Source organism: Danio rerio, chromosome 3 (genome assembly GCF_049306965.1).
Source record: "Danio rerio strain Tuebingen ecotype United States chromosome 3, GRCz12tu, whole genome shotgun sequence".
Lineage (NCBI taxonomy): Eukaryota > Metazoa > Chordata > Actinopteri > Cypriniformes > Danionidae > Danio > Danio rerio.
Window position 1 is genome coordinate 66082570 of NC_133178.1, and position 24532 is coordinate 66107101.

The 24532-nt window shown below is 36.4% G+C and overlaps 2 protein-coding genes and 1 long non-coding RNA gene across 3 annotated transcripts in view; 1 reads left to right on the forward strand and 2 right to left on the reverse strand.

Annotated features, from left to right (window-relative positions):
- On the reverse strand, positions 1-9654 carry pvalb4 (parvalbumin 4). Its single transcript, NM_212783.2, has 5 exons — positions 9612-9654; positions 4881-4947; positions 2775-2907; positions 2589-2698; positions 1-280 (listed from the first exon to the last, which is right to left on the reverse strand). The coding sequence occupies exons 2-5, from the start codon at positions 4939-4941 to the stop codon at positions 255-257; spliced, it is 330 nt and encodes a 109-aa protein (NP_997948.2). The 5' UTR covers positions 4942-4947; positions 9612-9654; the 3' UTR covers positions 1-254.
- On the forward strand, positions 3663-20921 carry LOC141381330 (uncharacterized). Its single transcript, XR_012401326.1, has 5 exons — positions 3663-3750; positions 3830-3950; positions 14509-14585; positions 16024-16074; positions 20578-20921. It is a non-coding gene; the product is annotated as an uncharacterized lncRNA (long non-coding RNA).
- Positions 17811-24532, reverse strand: part of pvalb1 (parvalbumin 1) — an 11819-nt gene continuing 5097 nt past the window's right edge. The window contains exons 3-5 of the mRNA NM_205572.2: positions 24038-24170; positions 20620-20729; positions 17811-18103 (exon numbers count right to left, since the gene is read on the reverse strand). Of these exons, the coding sequence (NP_991135.1) occupies positions 18078-18103; positions 20620-20729; positions 24038-24170 (269 nt within the window). The 3' untranslated portion in view covers positions 17811-18077. The remainder of the gene's footprint in view (positions 18104-20619; positions 20730-24037; positions 24171-24532) is intronic.

The following is a 24532-nucleotide window of genomic DNA, read 5'->3' on the forward strand; positions in this document are numbered from 1 at the left end:
TGTACTGAAAAAGAATATTTATTCTTTTCTTCGTTCCCGTAAAAGTGCATCAGATTTTACAGTAAGCAAAACTCATATTTAAGACAGGAGACACAACCGCTACATTCACAGTCATTGCTTTGACAGTGTGCTGCATGGGAGGAGACTTCTCATAAGCGTCATGAGTATAAAAATTATTTATAGTAAGATGAAAATGGGAGGTGTTGGGAAAAGTTGTTCCTTCGGAGCAAGAGGTGTTGTTGGTCAGAAGCAATTTATGCCTTAACCAAGGCAGCGAACTCTGTTAGAGACAAAACAAAGAAACAAACGTTCAGTCAAAACTTCTGTTTTAATGTACTATACATTAGGTGCACTATATTCCCATGCTTTTTTGATGCAAAACTAATATATATACAGTTGTAGTATTATTATACCCCCTTTGATTTTGTCTTATTTTTAAGATATTTGCCAAATAATGTTTAACAGAGCAAGGAAATGTTCACAGTATGTCTGATAATATTTTTTCTTCCGGAGAAAGTCTTATTTGTTTTATTTCGACTAGAATAAAAGCAGTTTTTATTTTTTTAAACACCATTTTAAGCTATTTCTCTCTTCGATAGTCTACAGAACAAACCATCAGCATTCAATAGCTTGCCTAATTACCCAAACCTGCCTAGTTACCCTAGTGAAGCCTTTAAATGTCACTTTAAGCGGTATAGAAGTGTCTTGAAGAAAATCTAGTCTAATATTATGTGCTGTCATCATGACAAAGAGAAAATAATTCAGTTATTAGAGATGAGTTATTAACACTATTATGATTAGAAATGTGCTGTAGAAATCTGCTCTCTGTTAAACAGAAATTGGGCAAAAAAAATAAACAGGGGCGTGAATAATTCTGGCTTCAACTGTGTATATAGCCAGTTACGCCTCACGCCACATTATTAAGAAACTTCAATATGATCCTAAAGGAAATAGGGTATATGCCGAGCTAGTGCTGTTCCCATGCTGATACACTTCCGGTGACCTGTTATTGTGAACTTTTTCTCATTTTATACGGTTCCTTATACCGCATGGATGTTGTAATGTCATTAAAATACATTCAGTTAAATAAACTTTAGCATTCATTTAGTTGCTCAAGCGTAAAACGAGACAAAAAGCCGTTTACTCGCACGCGCCCGTCAGAATCGGCAGGCTAGCGCAGAAGCTCCATTGAGTATACTGGGGTACAATAAATGCTCATATTATAAAGACATGGCGGGGGGAAATGTAATTTAATGCAGTGCTTCTTGTACAATCTGAGACCCACTTTAAATGGGATATCACTCAGCTAGTGGAGATCGCTGATTTTTAAAGAAAACAGACCTTAAACGCACCGGATTTTGCATTGGCATTTAATTCGTCAGAAGAGCCTAACCCAGGATACTGGCAAATTAAAAGTCCTATTAGCATGCTTCGGCATACACCCCCTTCACTCTAAATGTAAAACTAAATAAATGCTATTAACACATGAAAGTGTAAAGCTTGCAGCCCACAACAGATCTGTAAAGTTGTTGCGTATCATATTTAACACATAGCTAACTACCAATTTTATGTTATTTTGCTCACATGGATCTTTTTTTTTTTTTTCAAAGAAAAACAGGACATCGGTAATATGGGAATACTTTGGTTTCAAATGTAGACACCAGACAAAAACAGGCCATTTTTAAGAGCTGTCGCAGAATGTTTGCCACGATTGACAGATTATTGATAATAAAATTTAATCGCAAATCAAATCGCAATATCGTCAGAAAAATCGCAATTCGATATTTTCATCAAATCGCAAAGCCCTAGTTGAATGCGAAAGAAGATATTTTGAGGAATGCTAAAAACCTGTTTGTTTTTCCTACTATGGAAGTCAATGGTTACAGATTTCCAGCATTCTTCAAAATATCTCCTTTTGTGTTCAACAGAACAAAATAAAGGTTTGAAACTAGTAAATGATGACAGGCTTCAAATTCTTTGCATCTCTTTAAAAAAGCACTCATTTTACAAGTAGCGAGATGCTAATGGTCTAATCCGACTCAATGATCAATGCTAAGCTAAGCTAAAAGAGCTTCAAAAAAGGTCAAACTCAGCAGATTAACTCTATGGGAGCTATAACATTTTTAAAAAGCAAAACAAAACAGTGCAGTGTTCCTGTAAAGGTCTTGTGAAGTGCCTTGAAATGTGCGCTTTTTTTTTTTTATTTAAATGTTTGACGTAATCTTAATTTAAATTTGAAGAGAGGGCGGGGCATATAGTAGATCCTCCCCTTTAAAAATTGGCCAGTAGCGCTTAGTTTTCTCACAGCTCTGCCAGTGAGAGTGGTTGAGCTCAAGCGCATCAAATGAACAGCCAATGAAAGGAAGGGGCGGGGCATGTCAGACACCAAAGAGCATCTGATTGGTCAGAAAATTCTGATGAGAAACCGATGTATGAAAAAAACGTTAATCCATTAAGCTGGATTTTTGTCAGTGTTTTGGAGCACGCTAGCTAATAGATATCCTTAACACTGACAGACTGAAGCTAATGTCTACATTTTGGTTTCTCTTGAGGGCTTTAAGGCAAGTTTCTGTAAATTGAGGACTGACCATCAATCCCGATCTTGCCGTCTCCGTCAGAGTCTCCAGCCTTCAGGAAAGTCTTGGTCTCGCCGTCAGTCAGTGCTCTGGCATCAGCCTTGAAGTTCTGCAGGAACAGCCTGCACACACACACTTCATCATGAGCATGCACACACACACTCACTTCACAGATGTGCATTGAATTGTGCCTCTTACTTGAGCTCCTCCTCCTCAATGAAGCCACTCTTGTCCTGATCAATGATTGCGAAGGCCTTCTTGACCTCATCGGCGGACTTGCTGGCCAGACCGACCTTTGCGAAGAAAGACTTGTGGTTGAAGGAGTCAGCAGCTGCGGTGACACACAAGACGGATAAACACACTCACACTCTTCTTAGTGACTGTTATTATTTCTGTGACCCTGACAGTCTTCTAGAGGTTAATAACAGATGCTGTGTCCTAATTCGCATAATATACACCCTAAATAGTGTTGGAAAATAGCATTAGCATGTCCCAAAGTGTAGTATGTTGAAAAGAGTACGCCAAAGAATCTCGGATGGTCGACTATTTTTGAAGTGTTGTTGCTGGAGGGGATACAGCTGCAGCAGGAAGTTCACTGAAATTATTTAGCCTATTAGATAATCCATTAATTGTTTTTTATTAACATAAATGAATTTAAAAACAGTACTTAAACTGAGTGTTATTGATATTATTTATTAAATTACCTATCATTTGTGTTTTATTAATGTATACACCTACCCCCATCACAATAATGTATAAACAGTAATTATACTGTGTATTATTCATATTATTTACTAAATTACCTATTAATTGTGTTTTATTAGAATCTACACCTAACCCAACTCTCACAATAATGTAAAAACTGTAATTATACTGTGTAATATTCATATTATTTATTAAATTACCCATCCTATTGTATCTTATTAATGTCTAATGTTAACATCTACCCCAACCCCAACCCTAACAGTAATGTAAAATATGAATTATTGTTGTATAGTGACACAAAAACAATGCTATATTAATTTATACATAGCTGTATCCCTTCTAGACATTACCGTGTGGAACCGTTCATACCGCGTTAGAACTACAAACTCGGCGGGAAAATTGTAAAACAAACTACAAAAATGGCGGACGCTCGAGACCAACCGTCAAGTAGAGAGGCTTCGGTTAAGATGTTTGTATGGCTGTTAATTAATATCTAGCCGACTGGGAAATGTTTGAATCACGTTTTCTGTGTTATATTTCATTTGCAGCAACCATGTGAACTTCTATAAAGACGTGCTTGGACATTAACTTCTGAATGTATAATTATCCAAACACCTGAGGAGATTTCTCAGCGTGAAAGACTCAGATTAACACTGAATCTCCAGTAAGGTAAGTAATTAAATATGACAGAAATATGGATGATGTGTGGATGATTGACAAAGCTTATCACTAAGCAACATAACAGTCCATTTCTTGGTATAAAAATATATTATATAATATATATAAGCTATAGTTTGTCCCGAAGCTTGCATACTCCTCTGTTACACACTCAGAAGTTCAAGTATTTATTTATTCCCTACACAAAAAAGTACATACTTTTAAGACATGAGATACGCAAATTAAGACACAGCAATTTGGCCACTCTTCTTATTTAAAGCTTAATGTGTCGTCATGGAAACTAAAATAGATAATTCTATTCAATTGCTGCGTCCCAATTCGCATACTATTCGTCTTAAATATTATTTGAAAACAGAATTAGTATGTCCCAAACTGTAGTATCCTGAAAAGAGTACGCCATGGTCGACTATTTCTGGTAGAAATTTGAAGTATAGGAGCATTCGCACACCAACTGCTAATATTACCCACAATACATTGCACATTGGACGTGAATTCAATTAGAACTACAAACATGGCGTGTTCTCAAATTGTCCGCTCTTCTTATTTGAAGCTTGATGTGTTGTCATGGAGACTAAAATGGAAAATTCAGTTCGATTAACTCTTTTCTGACGCCAGTTATGACATGTTTAAAGGTCTTCAGCTTATTACAGTTTTTCTCAGTGGATTTGGTGCGTTTCTCACAACACTGTTTACATTTGCACAACAGTTCATGCATTTCTCTAAACAATTAGTCATTTGTGCACATTACAGTAGCAGTTTCTCATTCCTTTCAACACATTGCAAATGCTTTTGCACATGCATCAACTGCTTTCATACGACTCTCTGCTGTTTATAACATTATCATCTGCTTGTGTCTGAGAAAAACTGTAACAACCAAAAATAAAGAGTAAAAATACAGATGTAATGTGAAGTGTTTCTCACCCTTGCATGCCTCCAGTGCTGCAGAGATGTCAGCGTCGTTCAGGACTCCGGCGAATGCCATCTTTAGCTGAAACAATCAATATTAAAACAGAATGTAAGTATAAAAAATACATGCAGTTTTCCATATTTTGTGTGTTTTTCCCCCTTTATTTCTGCTTTTGAATGTCATTCTGGAGTCTTGATCTTTCTTATAGCAACTTTTAACATTGAAAGGTTTGAAAAAGTGACTTTTATGAACATGTGTAATAGTTTGCAGTGCTATATTGTGTGTGTTGGTGTTGAATGTTTGTATTTAACACCCTGTTATAAACTACATCACATTTTCTGCTATTTTTAAAGACTTATTTCTCTATTTATTATATTTAAAACTGCTAAAATGTCAATAAAAGTCACTTTGTTAAACTGTAGAGTTGAACTCTCAACATCAGAAGTGGACAGAGCAGAGATCAACATCCCATAATGCATTTCACACCCGCAAATAAATGGAAAAAGCACAAAATACTTTGCATTAGCGTATTTTTTTTATTTTTTTTTTTTTACAGTTTAGATCAATAAATAGACAGACAGACTGTACAAAATATCTAAAAAAAATAACCTGTCTAGAGAAATAAGTCTGTAAAATAAGCATCAAATGCACTGGAGATTTATTACAAGGTGTTTGTAGTGTAATATACAACACCAACACACAATATAGCACTGCAAATCATTAAAAAATGTGATAAAAATCACTTTTTCACACTTTTCAAGATTTAAAGTTGTTGGAAGACAGATCAAGATCCCATAATGCAACTCAAAAGCAGAAATAAACGGGGAAAAATAAAAACATTAATCACAAAATACAGAAAACTGTTAATATATGGATATTTTAAAGTGTAGATAGATAGATAGATAGATAGACAGACAGACAGACAGACAGACAGATAGACAGATAGATAGATAGATAGATAGATAGATAGATAGATAGATAGATAGATAGATAGATAGATAGATAGATAGATAGATAGATAGATCTCCTCTGATCTGAGTTACAAGGATCTTAAAGTGACAGTTCACCCCCAAAAGATGAACATTTACTCACTATTTACTGTCTTTTTAAATATATACGAGGTAATTTCTTCGGTTGAACACTAAAGAAGATAATTTGAAGAATGATGAAAACCTGTAACCATTGACTTCCATAGTTGGAGAAACATACCGGCTTTCAGCAATGTTCAAAATGTCTTGGTGTCACTAAATGATGACAGATTTGTCATTTTTGTGTGAACTGCCCCTTTAAGTCTTGAAGTGTGCGGTGTGTGACCTTGAGGTCCTCTTAAAATAAACACACAGCACAAATACACACATCCACTGCAAAAAATGCTGTTCTTACTCAGAGTTTTACTCTCGTTTCTTGTACAAACATCTAAAATACATTAAATCAAGAAGCATTTTCTAGACGAGCAAACAATATTGTGTTGTTTTCAGTATTGAGTCAAATTGAAGTCAGTTTTTCCTTTAAAACAAGTCAAATAATCTTGTTATAGCTTTAAATTCAGAATATTTTGCAGGTTTTATCTAAAAACTCACTTCATTTGGACTCATTATTACTTAAAACAACACAATGTTGTGCTTATCTAGAAAAAGCTTCTTGGTGTAATTTAATTTGTAGATATTTGGAGTAGAAACAAGACTAAATCTCTTAAGAAAAGCAGAGTAAGATAAACAAATACTGGCTTTCAGCATTGTATAAAGTATCTTCTGTAGTGTGCAACGGATAAAAGGCTGACTAAATGCCCAGCAAGCATATTTTGTTTTTAAAAGACGTCTAATGGATGTCTAAACATCGTCATCTTGGCTAAAACAAGGCTAAACTAGGGCTGTCATTAATGAAACCTGATAGACATCTAACAATAGACCAAAACTAGACTATAGTCATCAAATAAACAGAAATGAACGACTACACAAAGTCTGTCTAATCTGTCTATTGGATGACTAGTTTTGGTTTATTGTTAGACGTCTATTAGATTTTCACTGACAGCCTAGTTTTAGCCAAGCTGTCTACATTTGGATGTCTATTAGACGTCTACACTCTCAGAAATAAAGGCGAGCTGTCACTGGCGTGGTACCTTTTGAAAAGGTACAAATTTGTACCTAAAATGTCCATATTAATACCTCAAGGGCACATGTTATTTCTTAAAAATACAAAAGGGTTCCTCCTAAAATCTTTAGGTACTAATATATACTTTTGAGGTACTAATATGGACCCTTCAAGTACCAATGTGTACCTTTTGAAAAGGTACCACTGCAGTGACAGCTTGCATACCTTTATTTCTGACAGTGTTTTAAGCATAAAATTGTTTGCTGGGTGATGAGATAATTGTTATTTTTGTGTGAACTGCCCCTTTAAGTCCTGACGTGTGCGGTGTGTGAACTTGAGGTCCTCTTAAAGCAAACACACAGCACAAATACACACATCCACTGCAAAAAATAAAATAAAAATGCTGTTCTTACTCACAGTTTTACTCTCGTTTCTAGTCCAAACATCTAAAATAAATTCAATCAAGAAGCATTTTCTAGATGAGCAAACATATTGCGTTGTTTTCAGTAATAATGAGTCAAAATTGAGTATGTTTTTACTGTAAAACAAGTCAAATAATCTTGTTTTATATTGATTTCAGATTATTTTGCAGGTTTTAACTAAAAACTCTCTTCATTTTGACTCATTATTGGTGAAAACAACACAATATTGTTTGCTCGTCTAGAAAAATCTTCTTGATTTAATTTAATTTCTAGATATTTGGACTAGAAACAAGACTAAAACATTAAGAAAAGCAGAGTAATAGAATCAAATACTGGCTTTCAGCATTGTTCAAAGTCTCTTCTTTAGTGTTTAACAGAAGAAAAGCTTACTAATTTCCCAGCAAGCATATTTAGTTTTTAAAAGATGTCTAATAGATGTCTAAACATCGTCACCTTGGATAAAACAAGGCTAAATGTGGGCTGTCAGTGAAAATCTAATAGACGTCATATAAAGTCTGTGTAGTCTGTCTATTGGTCGACTAGTAGATTTGGGCTATTCTTAGACGTCTATTAGATTTTCACTGACAGCCCAAGTTTAGCCTTGTTTAGCCAAGCTGTCTACGTTTAGATGTCTATTAGACGTCTATCAGACACAAAATTGATTGCTAGGACCACTTTAAGACTTGAAGTGTTCAGTGTGTGACCTTAAGGTCCTCTTAAAATAAACACACAGCACAAATACACACATCCACTGCAAACAAATGCTGTTCTTACTCAGAGTTTTGATGTAGTTTCTTGTACAAACATCTAAAATAAATTCAATCAAGAAGCATTTTCTAGACGAGCAAAACAATATTGTGTTGTTTTCAGTAGTGAGTCAAAATGAAGTCAGTTTTTCCTTTAAAACAAGTCAAATAATCTTGTTTAAGCTTTAAAATGAGATTATTTTGCTGGTTTTATCTAAAAACTCTCTTCATTTTGACTCATTATTGCTGAAAACAACACAATATTGTTTGCTCGTCTAGAAAATGCTTCTTGATTTAGTTTAATTTGTAGGTATTTGGACTAGAAACGAGTTGAGAAAAGCAGAGCAGGAGAAGCAAATACTGGCTTTCAGCATTGCTCAAAGTCTCTTCTTTAGTGTTTACCAGAAGAAAGGCTGACTTAATGATGACAGAACCATCATTTTTGCATGAACTGCCCCTTTAAGACTTGAAGTGTGCGGTGTGTGACCTTGAGGTCCTCTTAAAATAAACACACAGCACAAATACACACATCCCCTGCAAAAAAATGCTGTTCTTACTCAGAGATTTGGTCTTATTTCTAGTCCAGATATCTAAAATAAATTAAAGCATTTTCTTGATATGCAAATAATATTGTGTTGTTTTCAGAAATAATGAGTCAAAATGAAGTCAGTTTTTCCTTTAAACAAGCAAAATAGTCTTGTTTTAGCTTTAAAATTAGATTATTTTGCAGGTTTTAACAAAAAAAATCACCTACTTTTGACTCATTTTTGCTTAAAACAACACAAAATGTTTTGCTGATCTAGGAAATGCTTCTTGATTTAATTAAACTTGTAGATATTTGAAGTAGAAGCAGGACAGAATCTCTGAGAAAAGCAGTGTAGGAGAAGCAAATACTGGCTTTCAGCATTGCTCAAAGTCTCTTCTTTAGTGTTTAACAGAAGAAAGGCTGACTAAATGATGACAGATTTGTCATTTTTGCGTGAACTGCCCCTTTAAGTCCTAAAGTGTTCAGTGTGTGACCTTGAGGTCCTCTTAAAATAAACACACAGCACAAATACACACATCCACTGCAAAAAGTGCTGTTCTTACTCAGAGATTTACTCTCGTTTCTAGTACAAACATCTAAAAATTCTGAAATCTAGTAGTATCTTTTAGCATTTTCTCTTGTTTTCAGTAATAATGAGTCAAAATGCAGAGAGTTTTTAGTTTAAACATGCTGAATAATCTTGTTTTAGGTTTAAAATAACATTATTTTTCTTATTTTAACTAAAAACTCTCTTCATTTTGACTCATTATTACTGAAAACAACACAACATGTTTTGCTGCTCTAGAAAACGCTGCTTGATCTACTTTGATTTGCAGATGTTTGGAGCAGAAGCGAGACAGAATCTCTCAGTTTTTGCAGTGTCGGGATTTGGGATGCAAACACTCAGTTGAGGATGTGCTCCTCCGTCACACACAGATCGGGCGTGCCGTGCACACTCACCTCTGTTGTCTTTTGTCGCTGAAAGGTTTCAGGAAGACTGGAGCTGTGGACTGCAGTGGGCTCCGACCCGCCGGGCTCCCCTTATATACCTTCAGCCGCTCCAAATATGAATCATAATGTAATCGACACCCTCAGACACTGGACAACTGCCCTCACACACACACACACACATGGAGTCACGCACACACTCATTGAATCGCACGAACAAACACACACAGAGACACAGACTCACACACACACTCATGGAATCGCACCGACACACAGACAGGTACACACACTCAGACTCATGGACTCACTCACACACACGGAATCAAACAAACACACACACACACAGGCACACACACACTCACACTCATGGAATCACACAGACACACACTCATGGACTCACACAAACACACACACACAAACTCATGGACACTCATGGAATCACACACACACTCGTGGACTCACGCACACAAACACACACACACACACACACACACACACTCATGGACTCACACACACCCACACACACAAACTCATGGGCACTCATGGAATCACACACACACTCATGGACTCACACAAACACACACACACACAAACTCATGGAATCACACACACACACATGGACTCTCACTCATGGAATCACCCAAACACACACACACACACACACACACTCGTGGAATCACACAAACACACACACACAAACTCATGGACACTCATGGAATCACACACACACTCGTGGACTCACGCACACAAGTACACACACACACATGGACTCTCACTCTTGGAATCACACAAACACACACACACACACACACACACTCGTGGAATCACACAAACACACACACACAAACTCATGGACACTCATGGAATCACACACACACTCGTGGACTCACGCACACACACACACACACATGGACTCTCACTCATGGAATCACACAAACACACACACACACACACTCGTGGAATCACACAAACACACACACACAAACTCATGGACACTCATGGAATCACACACACACTCGTGGACTCACGCACACACACACACACACATGGACTCTCACTCATGGAATCACACAAACACACACACACACACACACACACAAACTCATGGACACTCATGGAATCACACACAAACTCGTAAACTCACGCACACAAATACACACACACACTCACATGGACTCATGGAATCACACAAACACACCCACACACACACTCGTGGAATCACACACTCATGATCTCACACAAAGACACACACACACTTATGGAGTCACACAAACACACATACACACTAATGGACTCACACACACATACTCATAGAATCACACACACTATGGACTTACACAAACGCACACACATAATCTCTCACACTCATAGAATCACACACACACACACACATACTCGTGGAATCACACACTCATGAACTCACACAAAGACACACACACTCATGCAGTTGCACAAACACCCACACACTCATGGAATCATACAAACACAACTCATACACACACACACACACATTATTGGACTCACACACACATTATTGGCCTCACACACACACTAATGGACTCACACACATACTCATAGAATCACACATGCTATAGACTTACACAAACACACACACATAGTTTCTCACACTCATGGACACACGCACACACAGACATGGCCTCTCACACACTCCTGGACTCACACAAAGACACACACACACATACTCATGGAATCATACAAACGCACACTCATGAACTCACGCACACTCACACATACACACACACTCACGCACACTCACACATACACACACACACAAACACTCATAGAGTCACACACACACTCATGGAATCATACAAACACACACACTTATGGACTCACACACACACTCATAGACTAAGACACACACACACACACTATGGACTTGCACAAACACACACACATGGTCTCTCACACTTATGGACACACACACAGATACACTCTTGGACGCACACACACACAGACATGGCCACGCACATATGGTCTCTCTCACACACACACACACACAGACTCACACTAATGGACTCACACAAAAACACACACACATAGTCAAATGGACTCACACAAAGACACACACTCATGGACTCACACAAACACACACAGAAACACGCACATATGGTCTCACAAACACACACACACACACACAGCCTCACACTAATGGACTCACACGAAGACACCAATGGACTCACTAAAACACACAGTCACATACACACACACACACACACACACGCACATACACTAATTTACTCACACACACACAGTCACATGGACTCACACAAAGACACCAATGGACTCACTAAAACACACATAGTCACACACACACTCATGGACTCACACAAAGACACACACACACTCATGGACTCACACAAACACACACACTCATGAAATCACACAAATACACACAGACACACAGACACATACGGTCTCAAACACACACAGACTCACACTAATGGACTCACACAAACACATACACACACGCACACACACATAGTCACTTGGGCTCACACAAACACACACTAATGGACTCACTAAAACACACACTCACAAACACACACTTATGGACTTACACAAACAAACACACACTCATGGACTCACACTAATGGACTCACACATGGACTCACACACCTACACAGACACACACACTCATGTACTCACATATGCACACACACACACAGTCATGATAATGTAATTGACACCCTCGCCCGCTGGACATTTGCCCTCACACACACACACACACACACACACACACACACACACACACACACACACACACACACACACACACACACACACACACACACTGTCCTATATTTATCGTCAAACTGAAGACGCTTAAAAGGTGTGTTTGAAAAAAAAAACTCTACTGCTGTGCTAATAATACACTTGTGCTGAGAGCGTGCGCACACACACACACACACACACACACACACACACTGCTGACGTTTAAGAGGACTTCAGGAAGGCAAGCGCAGTCCTGCTGCTCTGCTTCTGTGTGTGGAGACTCTGACACTGCTGTTAGACTCAGCTTAATGTGTATTCATGTCAATACTGCATGGACGCACACACACACACACACAAACATGGCCACGCACATATGGTCTCTCTCACACACACACACACACACACACACAGACTCACACTAATGGACTCACACAAAAACACATAAACACACAGTCACATGGACTCAACACAAACACACACAGAAACACACACACATATGGTCTCACAAACACACACACAGACTCACACAAAGACACCAATGGACTCACTAAAACACACACATAGTCACACACTCATGGACTCACACAAACAAACACACAGTCACATGGACTCACACAAAGACAGTAATGGACTCACTAAACACACATAGTCACACACACACACACACACACACTCATGGACTCACACAAACACACACACGCACACACTCATGGACTCACACAAACACACACACACACTCATGGACTCACACAAACACACACACACACACACACACACTCATGGACTCACACAAACACACACACTCATGGACACACACACAGTCACATGGACTCACACAAAGACACTAATGGACTCACTAAACACACATAGTCACACACACACACACACACACACTCATGGACTCACACAAACACACACACTCATGGACACACACACAGTCACATGGACTCACACAAAGACACTAATGGACTCACTAAACACACATAGTCACACAAACACACACACACACACACACACACTCATGGACTCACACAAACACACACACTCATGGACACACACACAGTCACATGGACTCACACAAAGACACTAATGGACTCACTAAACACACATAGTCACACACACACACACACACACACATTCATGGACTCACACAAACACACACACACACTCATGGACTCACACACACACACACACACACACTCATGGACTCACACAAACACACACACACACACACACACACACTCATGGACTCACACAAACACACACACACTCATGGACTCACACAAACACACACACACACACACTCATGGACTCACACAAACACACACACACACACACACACTCATGGACACACACACACACACACACACAGTCACATGGACTCACACAAAGACACTTATGGACTCACTAAAACACAAACACACACACACCCACACACACTCATGGACTCACACAAACACACATATACACTCATGGACTCACACAAACACACACATACACTCATGGACTCACACAAACACACACACACACACACACACTCATGGACTCACACAAACACACACACACATATATACACACACACACAGTCACATGGACTCACATAAAGACATTAATGGACTCAGTAAAACACACACATAGTCACACACACGCACACACACACACACTCATGGACTCACACAAACATTCCAGCTGTGTCCTATATTGAAAATTGTTGTGTAAATTTGAACTTTTTTGTCCATTTTGCTATGGGAATAGCAGAAAATTAAATTGCTGGGACTCAAATCACCATGCCACCCCCTTTTACAATATTGTATTAGTAATAATAATAATAATAATAATAATAATAATAATAATAATAATTCAGTTCCGTTGTTCGGACAGCAGAGAGCAGCAGAGCTCATGCCCTTTACTCAACGCTATCAGCACTTGTTCCAGCTCTCAATGCTAAAGATCTAAATAATAATACAGCTCAGTGATCTGAAGGTTTGATTGTATCAGCATTAACACTCGGTGATGAACTAAAAGCCAAATTGCGGGACGTTTAATGTGTTTTGGAGGCCTGGTCTTTTGGCTGCTGCTTTGTTTGAGTGTTAGCGGAGCTATTTTGAGCATCGGGAAAGCTGTCATGGACTAATTGGGCATGTGAAAACTATCTTCTGTAAATCCCTTCCAGTGCAGCTCAGCAAATCTCAGGCCTTCCCTCGGGCCCGTGCCAATACAGGACATCCCGTCAGCGCCACCATACACAAGGTTAGCTTTCGATAATGCTATGTTTGACCTTTTCCAGAGTCATAATCTGTTTGGGATTGTCTGGTTGTTGCTAAAAGAGATACAGCTGTGGCCGGAAGTTAATGAGAATTGTTTACATTAGTCATTAAGTTACCCATTTTAATGTATTTTATTAATGTCTACCCTACCCCAACCCTTAAAGTAATGTAAAAACAGTAATAATAAAGAGTATTATGCATGTTATTTAATGAATTACCCATTCTATTGTATTTTATTAATGTCTACCCCAATACCCCAACCCTCACAGTAATGTAAAAACATTAAATATAACAGGTATTATGTATATTATGTATTAACTGATCCATTATATTGTATTTTATTAATGTCTACCCCTTCGTCAACCCTCAAAGTAATGTAAAAACAGTAATAATAGCAAGTATTTTTCAAATTATTCATTAAATTACCCATTATATAGTATTTTATTTACGTCTACCCCTACCCTAACCCTCATAGTAATGTGAAAACAGTAATTATACCAGGTATTATGTATATTATATATTAAATTACCCATTATATTGTATTTTATTAAGGTCTACCCCTACCCTAATCCTAAACCCGACCCTCACAGTAATTAAAAACATTAATTATACTGAGTATTATTTATTAAATTACCCAATAATGGCATTTTACTAACGCCTACTTCTACCCCAACCCTAAACACACCCCTCATAGTACTGTATAAACAGTAATAATACAGAGTATTAATCATATTATTTATAAAATTACCCATTATAATGTGTTTTATTAATACCTACCCCTACCCCAACCCTCACAGTAATGTAAAAACATTAAATATAACAGGTATTATGTATATTATATATTAAATGATCCATTATATTGTATTTTATTAACGTCTACTCCTTCGTCAACCCTCAAAGTAATGTAAAAACAGTAATAATAGCAAGTATTATTCAAATTATTCATTAAATTACCCATTATATAGTATTTTATTTACGTCTACCCCTACCCTAACCCCCATAGTAATGTAAAAACAGTAATAATACAGAGTATTAATCATATTATTTATAAAATTACCCATTATAATGTGTTTTATTAATGTCTACCCCTACCCCAACCCTCATAGTAATGTATAAACAGTAATAATACAGAGTATTATTCATATTATTTAATAACTTACCCATTATATTGTGTTTTATTAATATCTACCCCAACCCCAACCCTCACAGTAATGTAAAAACATTAAATATACCAGGTAAAAACAGTAATAACACCAAGTATTGTTCATATCTTTTTATTAAATTACCCATTATATTGTGTTTTATTAACGTCTACCCCTAACTCAGCCTTTTAGCAGGAGCCAGAAATGTTTTCCATATATCAGACATGTACAATAGGGCTGCACGATACTGGAAAAATCAGACTATGATATTTATTGCAGGCGGGCTTTACCGTTTACTGGAGAGACATGGATTCTCAGGCGAAGCGTCAGGTAAGATTGAAGTAGTAAAACAAATGTTTACCTAAAAAAAAAAGTGAAATGATCGACAGTAACATCTAGTAATGCAGTCTGCTCTACATTTTGGGTCAGATTTCCTAGTTTTAAATCGAACATGTCTGATTTTTAATCATTCCTGTAATCTCTTTAAGAATCTGACGATCCGGCTGAGGAAAACAAACAATGATCACTGAAGTGTCCGATATTAATACCTTTAAAACATTACAAACCACATTTAACTATTTAAAATACCACTTTTGAATAGTTTTAGTTTGTTTAGGACATCAATTATAACCGTGGTTTTACTAAAAATAAACCCCCAAAACACATTTGATTTGCTGTTAAACCGTGGTAAACAAACATGAACGATGGATTATCATCACTAACCATAGTTTCACCATCGTGTTTTTAGTAACTTTGATTATATCATGATTTTAGTTATCTAAATGGTGAAAATCAAACTATATAAACAATAGTTAGCCTAAAACTGTAGACTACGACTGATTAATTTCCATAATCTCTTTAAGAATCTGACGATCCGGCTGAGGAAAACAAACAATGATCACTGAAGTGTCCGATATTAATACCTTTCAAACATTACAAACCACATTTAACTATTTAAAATACCACGTTTGAATAGTTTTACTTAGTTTAGGACATCACTTATGATATTTAACAGTGATTTTACTATAAATAAACCCCCAAAACACATTTCTCATGTCGTTAAACTATGGTAAACAAACATGAACGATGAATTTGCGGCACTAATGAAAGTTTCACCATCGTGTTTGTTGTAAAGCATAATAATTTGGTTATACAAACGATGAAAATCAATCTAAACAAATGATATAGTTAGCCTAAAATTGGAGGCTAGCTAGCCTTTGATTCATTTCCATGATATGTTTCCTCAGGATTTTTATTAAATCTTTTTTTAAGGCAATAAATTACCAGTAGGAATCCATTATAGGTAACAAAAACAAACATGAACGATGCACTAACCATAGTTTCACCACCGTGTTTGCAGTAAAACTTTGCTTATATCAATAATTTAGTTGTCCAAATGATGAAAATCAATGATGATGAAGCCTGAAATATTAGGCCAGCTAGTCTTTAACTATGATTAATTTCCATAATAGATGTTATGCCAAAGTATAAGTTGTAAAATCTCATTAAAAACCAATACAGTACCTTTGTAAATTGTTTCTGAAAGGAACGGATGTCAGAAGCACTTCCGTAATCACTCATACATTATAATCATCAGCTCAAGAAGTTAGTTATTTCAAATATAGACGTGCGGCGATTATAATATTTATATATTATTAATTATATTAGTGATTGACTAGTCGTTTTTAATGTTGTTATGTTCTCGTGAAGATGAATTACACTGTTAAAAGTTATTTTAAAAGGCATTACTTAGTCTTTCTGCTTCACAAATGTACACGGAATGAACCGCAAACTATTCCAGCATGTTTTACACAGCATAAGAGATGTTAATGAGTTGGAAAAACTCATTATAAACCAATGCAGTACCATTGTAAATGTATTGTGTTGATTTTGTCCAGCAAGGGCTGGAAAGGTTTTCCACATATAAGGCATATATAATAATAATTATGTGCACATTTTAATTGTTTAACTGAATGTGCTATAATTAGTCCTATAATTTCTAAGCCGACCCCTATGGAAACCCACGTAAATTGGATGGTAAAAGAAAAAGTGTTTACACCAACAAGTTACACCAAAACTATATTTATTCCTTGTTTTTCACTCCTCCCCAGAAGTGCATTCAAGAATGTTACATCTGCACATGCCAGTGGGCTTGAAATACAACATCCACCGAACACAAACAATACCAATGTCCAGACGACACACTGAGCAAACTGTCCAAAGTCAGTCATGAGTAAGATCGTATAAAAAAAAAAAGAGTTCAGCTGAGAAAGGTGTGAGCTGTCGTGAGTGCTGGTTCCTTGATATTTGAAGGGTCTTGGTCGGATGAAAATTTAAGCCTTTACAAGAGCAGCAAACTCTGTGAGATGAGACAAAGATGAGACTACCGTTAGTCAATAATTGTCACCAAATTCAATGCCAAACAATATCAAGGGCCTGCTAGACTACATACATATATATATATATATATATATATATATATATATATATATATATATATATATATATATATATATATATATAAGCTTTTTAATGCAAAAAAAAAAGTTAGTTTTTCTCTTGGTTTAGTCTAAATATCTACAAATTCTTAAATCAAGGAGAATTTAAATGAAGCACAAAATATAGTCTTGTTTTAAGAAATAATGAGTCAAAACTAAGTGAGTTTTTCCTTAAAACAAGCAAAATTATCTTATTTCAAAGCGAAACAAGATTATTTTTACTCACCTCATTGGCAGATAATTATTAAATACATATACATAAATAAAAAAAATATATATTATATTAAAAAAATACATTTAAACATAAATAATATAAATAATAGGTTGAAAAATGTTACTGAGTCATAAAGAAAATGAAAAACGTGACCAAAAAACATAAATATAGATGAGAAAAGCTTTGAAAATATATATTATGAATATGCATATTAACATATTTAAGTAAATAATAAATGCATTTGCACTGCAAGTATATTATGACATTTGTATATGGAAATTCTAAATAGAATTATGAATTATGCAAATTAACTGCTAATATGCTCATTATTAATTATGACATGTGTATATGGAAAAAGCTATGACATTAAATTAGGAATTAAATTATGAATAAAAATATGAATTATTCAAATAAACTGCTAATATGCTTATTATTAATTATGACATTTGTGTATGGTTAAGGCTATGAAAATAAATATGAATATGCTTATAACATATCCAAGTAAATAATAAATGATTTATGCAAATGAACTGCAAATATGCTAATTATTTATAACATTTGTATATGAAAAGAAATATGAATATGTATATTAACATATTTAAGTGAATAATAAATGCATCTGCACTGCAGATATGCTAATTATCATGTATAACATTTGTTTATGAAACATTAATGAAAATAAATATGAACAATATTCATAAATATTAAATATACATGTAAAAAAAGTATCTAAAAGTAGAAATCTACTTTTGTAAGATTTAGTTTTCACCTATAGGAATTTTAAAGAAAGCATCACATTTAATTATTGAACATGCAATTTATATATATATATATATATATATATATACAGTTGAAGTCAGAATTATTCGCCCCCTTTTTATTTTTTTCTTCTTTTTTAAATATTTCCCAAATGATGTTTGACAGAGCAAGGAAATTTTCACAGTATGTCTGATAATATTTTTTCTTCTCGAAAAACTCTTATTTGTTTTATTTCGGCTAGAATAAAAGCAGTTTTTAATTTTTTAAACACCATTTTAGGGACAAAATTATTAGACCCTTTAAGCTAAATTTTTTTTTGATAGTCTACAGAACAAACCATCATTATACAATAACTTGCCTAATTACCCAAACCTGCCTAGTTACCCTAATTACCCTAGTGAAGCCTTTAAATGTCACTTTAAGCTGTATAGAAGTGTCTTGAAGAATATCTAGTAAAATGTTGTTTACTGTCATCATGGCAAAGAGAAAATAAATCCATTATTAGAGATGAGTTATTAACACTATTACGTTTAGAAATTAGTTGAAAAATCTGCTCTCTGTTAAACAGAAATTGGGGGAAAAATAAATAGAGGGGCTAATAATTCAGGGGGGCTAATAATTCTGACTTCAACAATTTTTAAAATGAGCTTTGAGTAAAACTTAAATATTAAATGTAAAAAATTATATTCTCTAATAGTAGTTAGATTTTTTTTTAATTCATTTGAAAAAATCCAGCAATTTTAATTCAGGTGCTAAAAAAATTGATTTTAGTGGAAATTTTATAAAAATATGCATCTTATTATTTATTCTTTACATATGAATAAAAAAAATATATACTTAGGTAAATATCAAAATAAAGGTGAAACAATCTAACATATTTTTACTTTTACTAGTATAAACATAAAAATATCCTGCATTTTTTGCACTTTTTGTATTGCATCATGGCATACAGATCTCCGGCTGGTCAACTAAAATAGCTGCCAGAAGTTTTCAATGTTTTAACGTTTTGGGTGAATGTTGACTTGACTGCTGTTATGCTGTAAGATTATTGTTATTAAGTAATGCCATAAATCTTTTGACCTCCATGATATACTGCAGGTTTTACCTGGTTTCTCAAGTTTGTGCCCAAGCGTTCAGATGTATTACATTTTTTTTGTACATAAACACTCAAACTACCAGCACTCAGGAGCACACACTGAAAAAAATGATATCTTAAACCAAATTGTTCATGTTTTTGCTTTAAGGCAAATTAAACAAAACAGGTTAAAGCACTTTAATAGAGTCACTTTGAGTAAAAAGACGCTTTTTCAGTGTATTGGCTCTTCCCTAATGAGTGTGTGTTTGTGCATCGTTTCTCTGTAGTGTTCATCTGACAGTGTGTGAAAGCATCGTGCTTGTTTGTACCTTCAGCTCCGATCTTGCCATCACCATCGCTGTCTCCAGCGGAGAGGAAAGCTTTGGTCTCTTTATCGGTCAGAACTCTGGCGTTGGCCTTGAAGTTCTGCAGGAAAAGCCTGGAGGAGGAGGAGGAAGAAGGTCAGACAAAGTGCACTAAAATGCATTGAGAAAAGACCAAGTTTAACTAGCATTGGACAAAAGCGTCTGCTATATGACTAAAGGTAAATGCAGCAAAAATAAACATGAATTATAACATAACTAACACCAAAACATACATACAACAAATAAATAAACAAGTAAATGAAACTCATTAATTTTCCTTAGTTCCTTTATTAATCAGCGGTCACCACAGCGGAATGAACCGCCAACTTGTCCAGCATATGTTTTACACAGCAAATGCCCTCACAACTGCAACCCAGTACTGGGAAACACCCCTACACACTCATTCACACACTCATACACTAATTTAGTTGATCTGTACCGCATGTGTTTGGACTGTGGGGGAAACCGGAGCCCCCAGAGGAAACCCACGCCAACAAGGGGAGAACATGCAAACTCCACACAAAAATGCCAAGCCGAGACTCGCATCAACAACCTTCTTGCTGTAAGGCAACAGTGCTAACTTTTGAGCCACTGTTTGACCCCAAATCTTGCGGTATTTTACTTTTGTGTGATTGAATATTGCAATATGATGGTTTGATAGCTCTGTTTTAGCAGTATTCATGTCAGAGCCCCGCACTTGAACCCGACTTTTTTATGCCCCTAGGGCCGGGCTTCGGGCCATTTTTCACGTCATAGCTAGCACATATATAGGGCTTCGAGCCTGCATTAGAAAAAACTTCCCTGCAATTCCCTGCAAGCACTGGAGGTCAACATGACGTCGTATTGACGTTGTACCCCAACCTAGCCCAACGTCGTGGGGACGTTGGATTTTGTTTGGAAATGAAAATCAGGCTGACGTCAGAACCCAACGTCAGGCTGACCTAAAATCAACCAAATATCAACATCTAATCATGTTACACCTTGACGTTGTGCGGACGTTACAACTATGATGTCTATCAGACGTTGGATTTTGGTCACTTTCCAGCACAACCTAAAATCAACCAAATATAAATGTAATTTAACGTCGTTATTGGACGTCGAAATAACTTTGTCCTTGGACGCTGGCTACGCATTGAATTTTGGTCACCTGACATCACAACCTAAATCAAATCTAAAATTAACGTCTTATGATGTTGCGTGCCTGCTGGGTTCTTATTTCAATCTCAAGAAACACTGAAGGCTGCGTTATTTAAGGCCATTCGTTCTGACATAATTGATTTATTAATACTAATATAGTTTCTCTGAAATCTAAATGTACATCAGCACCCAGGAAAAATTAGACAACCGAGGTGTAATCTTCAAAATTATGACATGTTAAAAAAATTAGAGGACAGACGATTGTTTTAGTGAAGCATTAATTAAGTCAGGGGTCATCAAACTTGTTGCTGGAGGGCCGGTGTCCTGCAGATTTTAGCTTCAACCCTAATCAAACACACCTGAACAAGCTCATCAAGGTCTTACTAGGTATACTTGAAACACCCAGGCAGGTGTGTTGAAGCGAGCTGAAGCTAAACCCTGCAGGGACACCGGACCTCCAGGACCGAGATTGGTGACCCCTGAATTAAGTCCTCAACTTCCACTGACTGAAACAATTCCCACATAGCAAAATTTCTCTGGCCCAGCTCTGGCCCACACAATCAGGTTTTGCTTGGCCCACATGCCGCAGTGAATTACGGTACATGACTGGACCAAATCTGGCTTCCAGACAAGGGCCAAACACAGACCATATCTGGGCCAAGTCTCAGCCAAATTAATAACTCATAGCTGGGCCTGAACTGGGCCAGATAGGTTGGTGTGTCACGATTGCAATGAAATTGATAAACCCATGGAGTGATGCGCTTTAGGCACACTCTGGGCACGCTTTTTCTCAAAGTGACCTGATTGGTAGAATTTTTTTTCTTTACTCAAAAATGATTTTAGTGTATTTTAAATGTGGGTCAAGACTGGCCAAACTCACATGGCCCACTTATCAAATTTTTAAATCTGGGCCAAATACTACGTTTTTCATCTGGCCCAAATCTTGTGTGCCGCCTTAAAAACGGTGCCACCTCTGCCAAACCCGGGCCATGTTTGGCCCACATGCTGTATGCCAGTGCCGGATGAATGCCTGCTGTGCCAGCTTTATGCCAAATCTGGGCCAGAATTCTTTGCTACTAGGGAAATCATCCACCCGCATGGTTGAGCTGGCCTAATGGATGGGCTCAAACACAAATATAATTTGCGTATTTGTCTTGGGAAAAAAAGTTGTTTATATATATATATATCGTATTATTTTGTCTCTTAGTTTTCTTATACAGTTGAATTATGAGCCCCTCTGAACTATTTGACTGCTTGTTTATTATTTCCCCAATTTCTGTTTAACGGAGAGCAGATTTCTTCAGCACATTTTTAATCATAATAGTGTTAATAACTCATCTCTAATAACTGATTTATTTTCTCTTTGCCATGATGACAGTAAATAATTTTAGACTAGATATTCTTCAAGACACTTCTATACAGCTTAAAGTGACATTTAAAGGCTTCACTAAGGTAACTAGGTGAACTAGTCAGGTTAGGATAATTAGGCAAGTCATTGTATAACAATGGTTTGTTCTGTAGATTATCGAGAAAATATGTAGCTTAAAAAGGGGATAATAATTTTGTCCCTAAAATGGTGTTTAAAAAATTAAAAACTGCTTTTATTCTAGCCGAAATAAAACAAACAAGAGTTTTTCGAGAAGAAAAAATATTATCAGACATACTGTGAAAATTTCCTTGCTCTGTCAAACATCATTTGAGAAATATTTTAAAAAGAAGAAAAAAAATCAAAAGGGGGCGAATAATTCTGACTTCAACTGTATATTTTTTATTGGCCAGTTATCTACTAGATAAAATAGATGAACAAACAACGTTGAAGTCCGCTATATGCTTCAGTGCCAAAGCACCAACTAGACTGTCAAATAAAAAAATAATCTAGGCTACATAAAATTAAAATAGTTTCAAACACCTTGAATGGTAGCGATTCTATGCGAGGAGGCTGCGCAGCTGGCGGATCTGAATTGTCTAATGAAAGAAACACAGGCTGGAGTTTCCAAGCTCATGTGCGGGAAATCAATATTTGTCTCATTAGTTTTAGGCCTATTGGACTCTATCTGGTCTATTTTAATGGCTGTGACAGTATAAGGTGTTTGGCGGGAAAAAAATGTGCTTCGGGTCGGACTCGGGCTAAAAATTTTGATGACCTGGCGAACAAGGTAATGGGTGTAAATTGGTGGGGAGACGTCCTCTCTATCCATGCTAATTCTAGGCCATTGATTGGTGTGCGTGTAAGTGTGATTCTCACTTCAGCTCCTCCTCCTCAATGAAGCCGCTGTTGTCCTGGTCGATGATGGCGAAGGCCTTTTTCACCTCATCGGCAGATTTGGCTGACAGACCGACCTTGGCGAAGAAAGACTTGTAGTCGAAGGAGTCGGCAGCTGTGCGGAGAGACCGATTCAAAAGCTAAGTTTTATTTGTCACATAGACAGTACAATATGCCATTAAATGGTCAATGGTTACAGGTTTTCAGCATTCTTCAAAGTATCTTCTCTAGTGTTCAGCAGAATAAAGAAACTCGTTAAGCATTGGAAGCACTTGAGGGAGAGTAAATAGCACTTCTGGGAGATATTCTGAAAAATAGGTTTTCCTACTATGGAAGTCAATGGTTACAGGTATTGCAGCATTCTTCAAAGTATCTTCTTTAGTGTTCAACAGAAGAAACTTCAGTTATTTAGTTCAGTTTCAATATAAATATTTAAATTTTATGTATAGTTAATACTATAGAAGTCAATGGTTACAG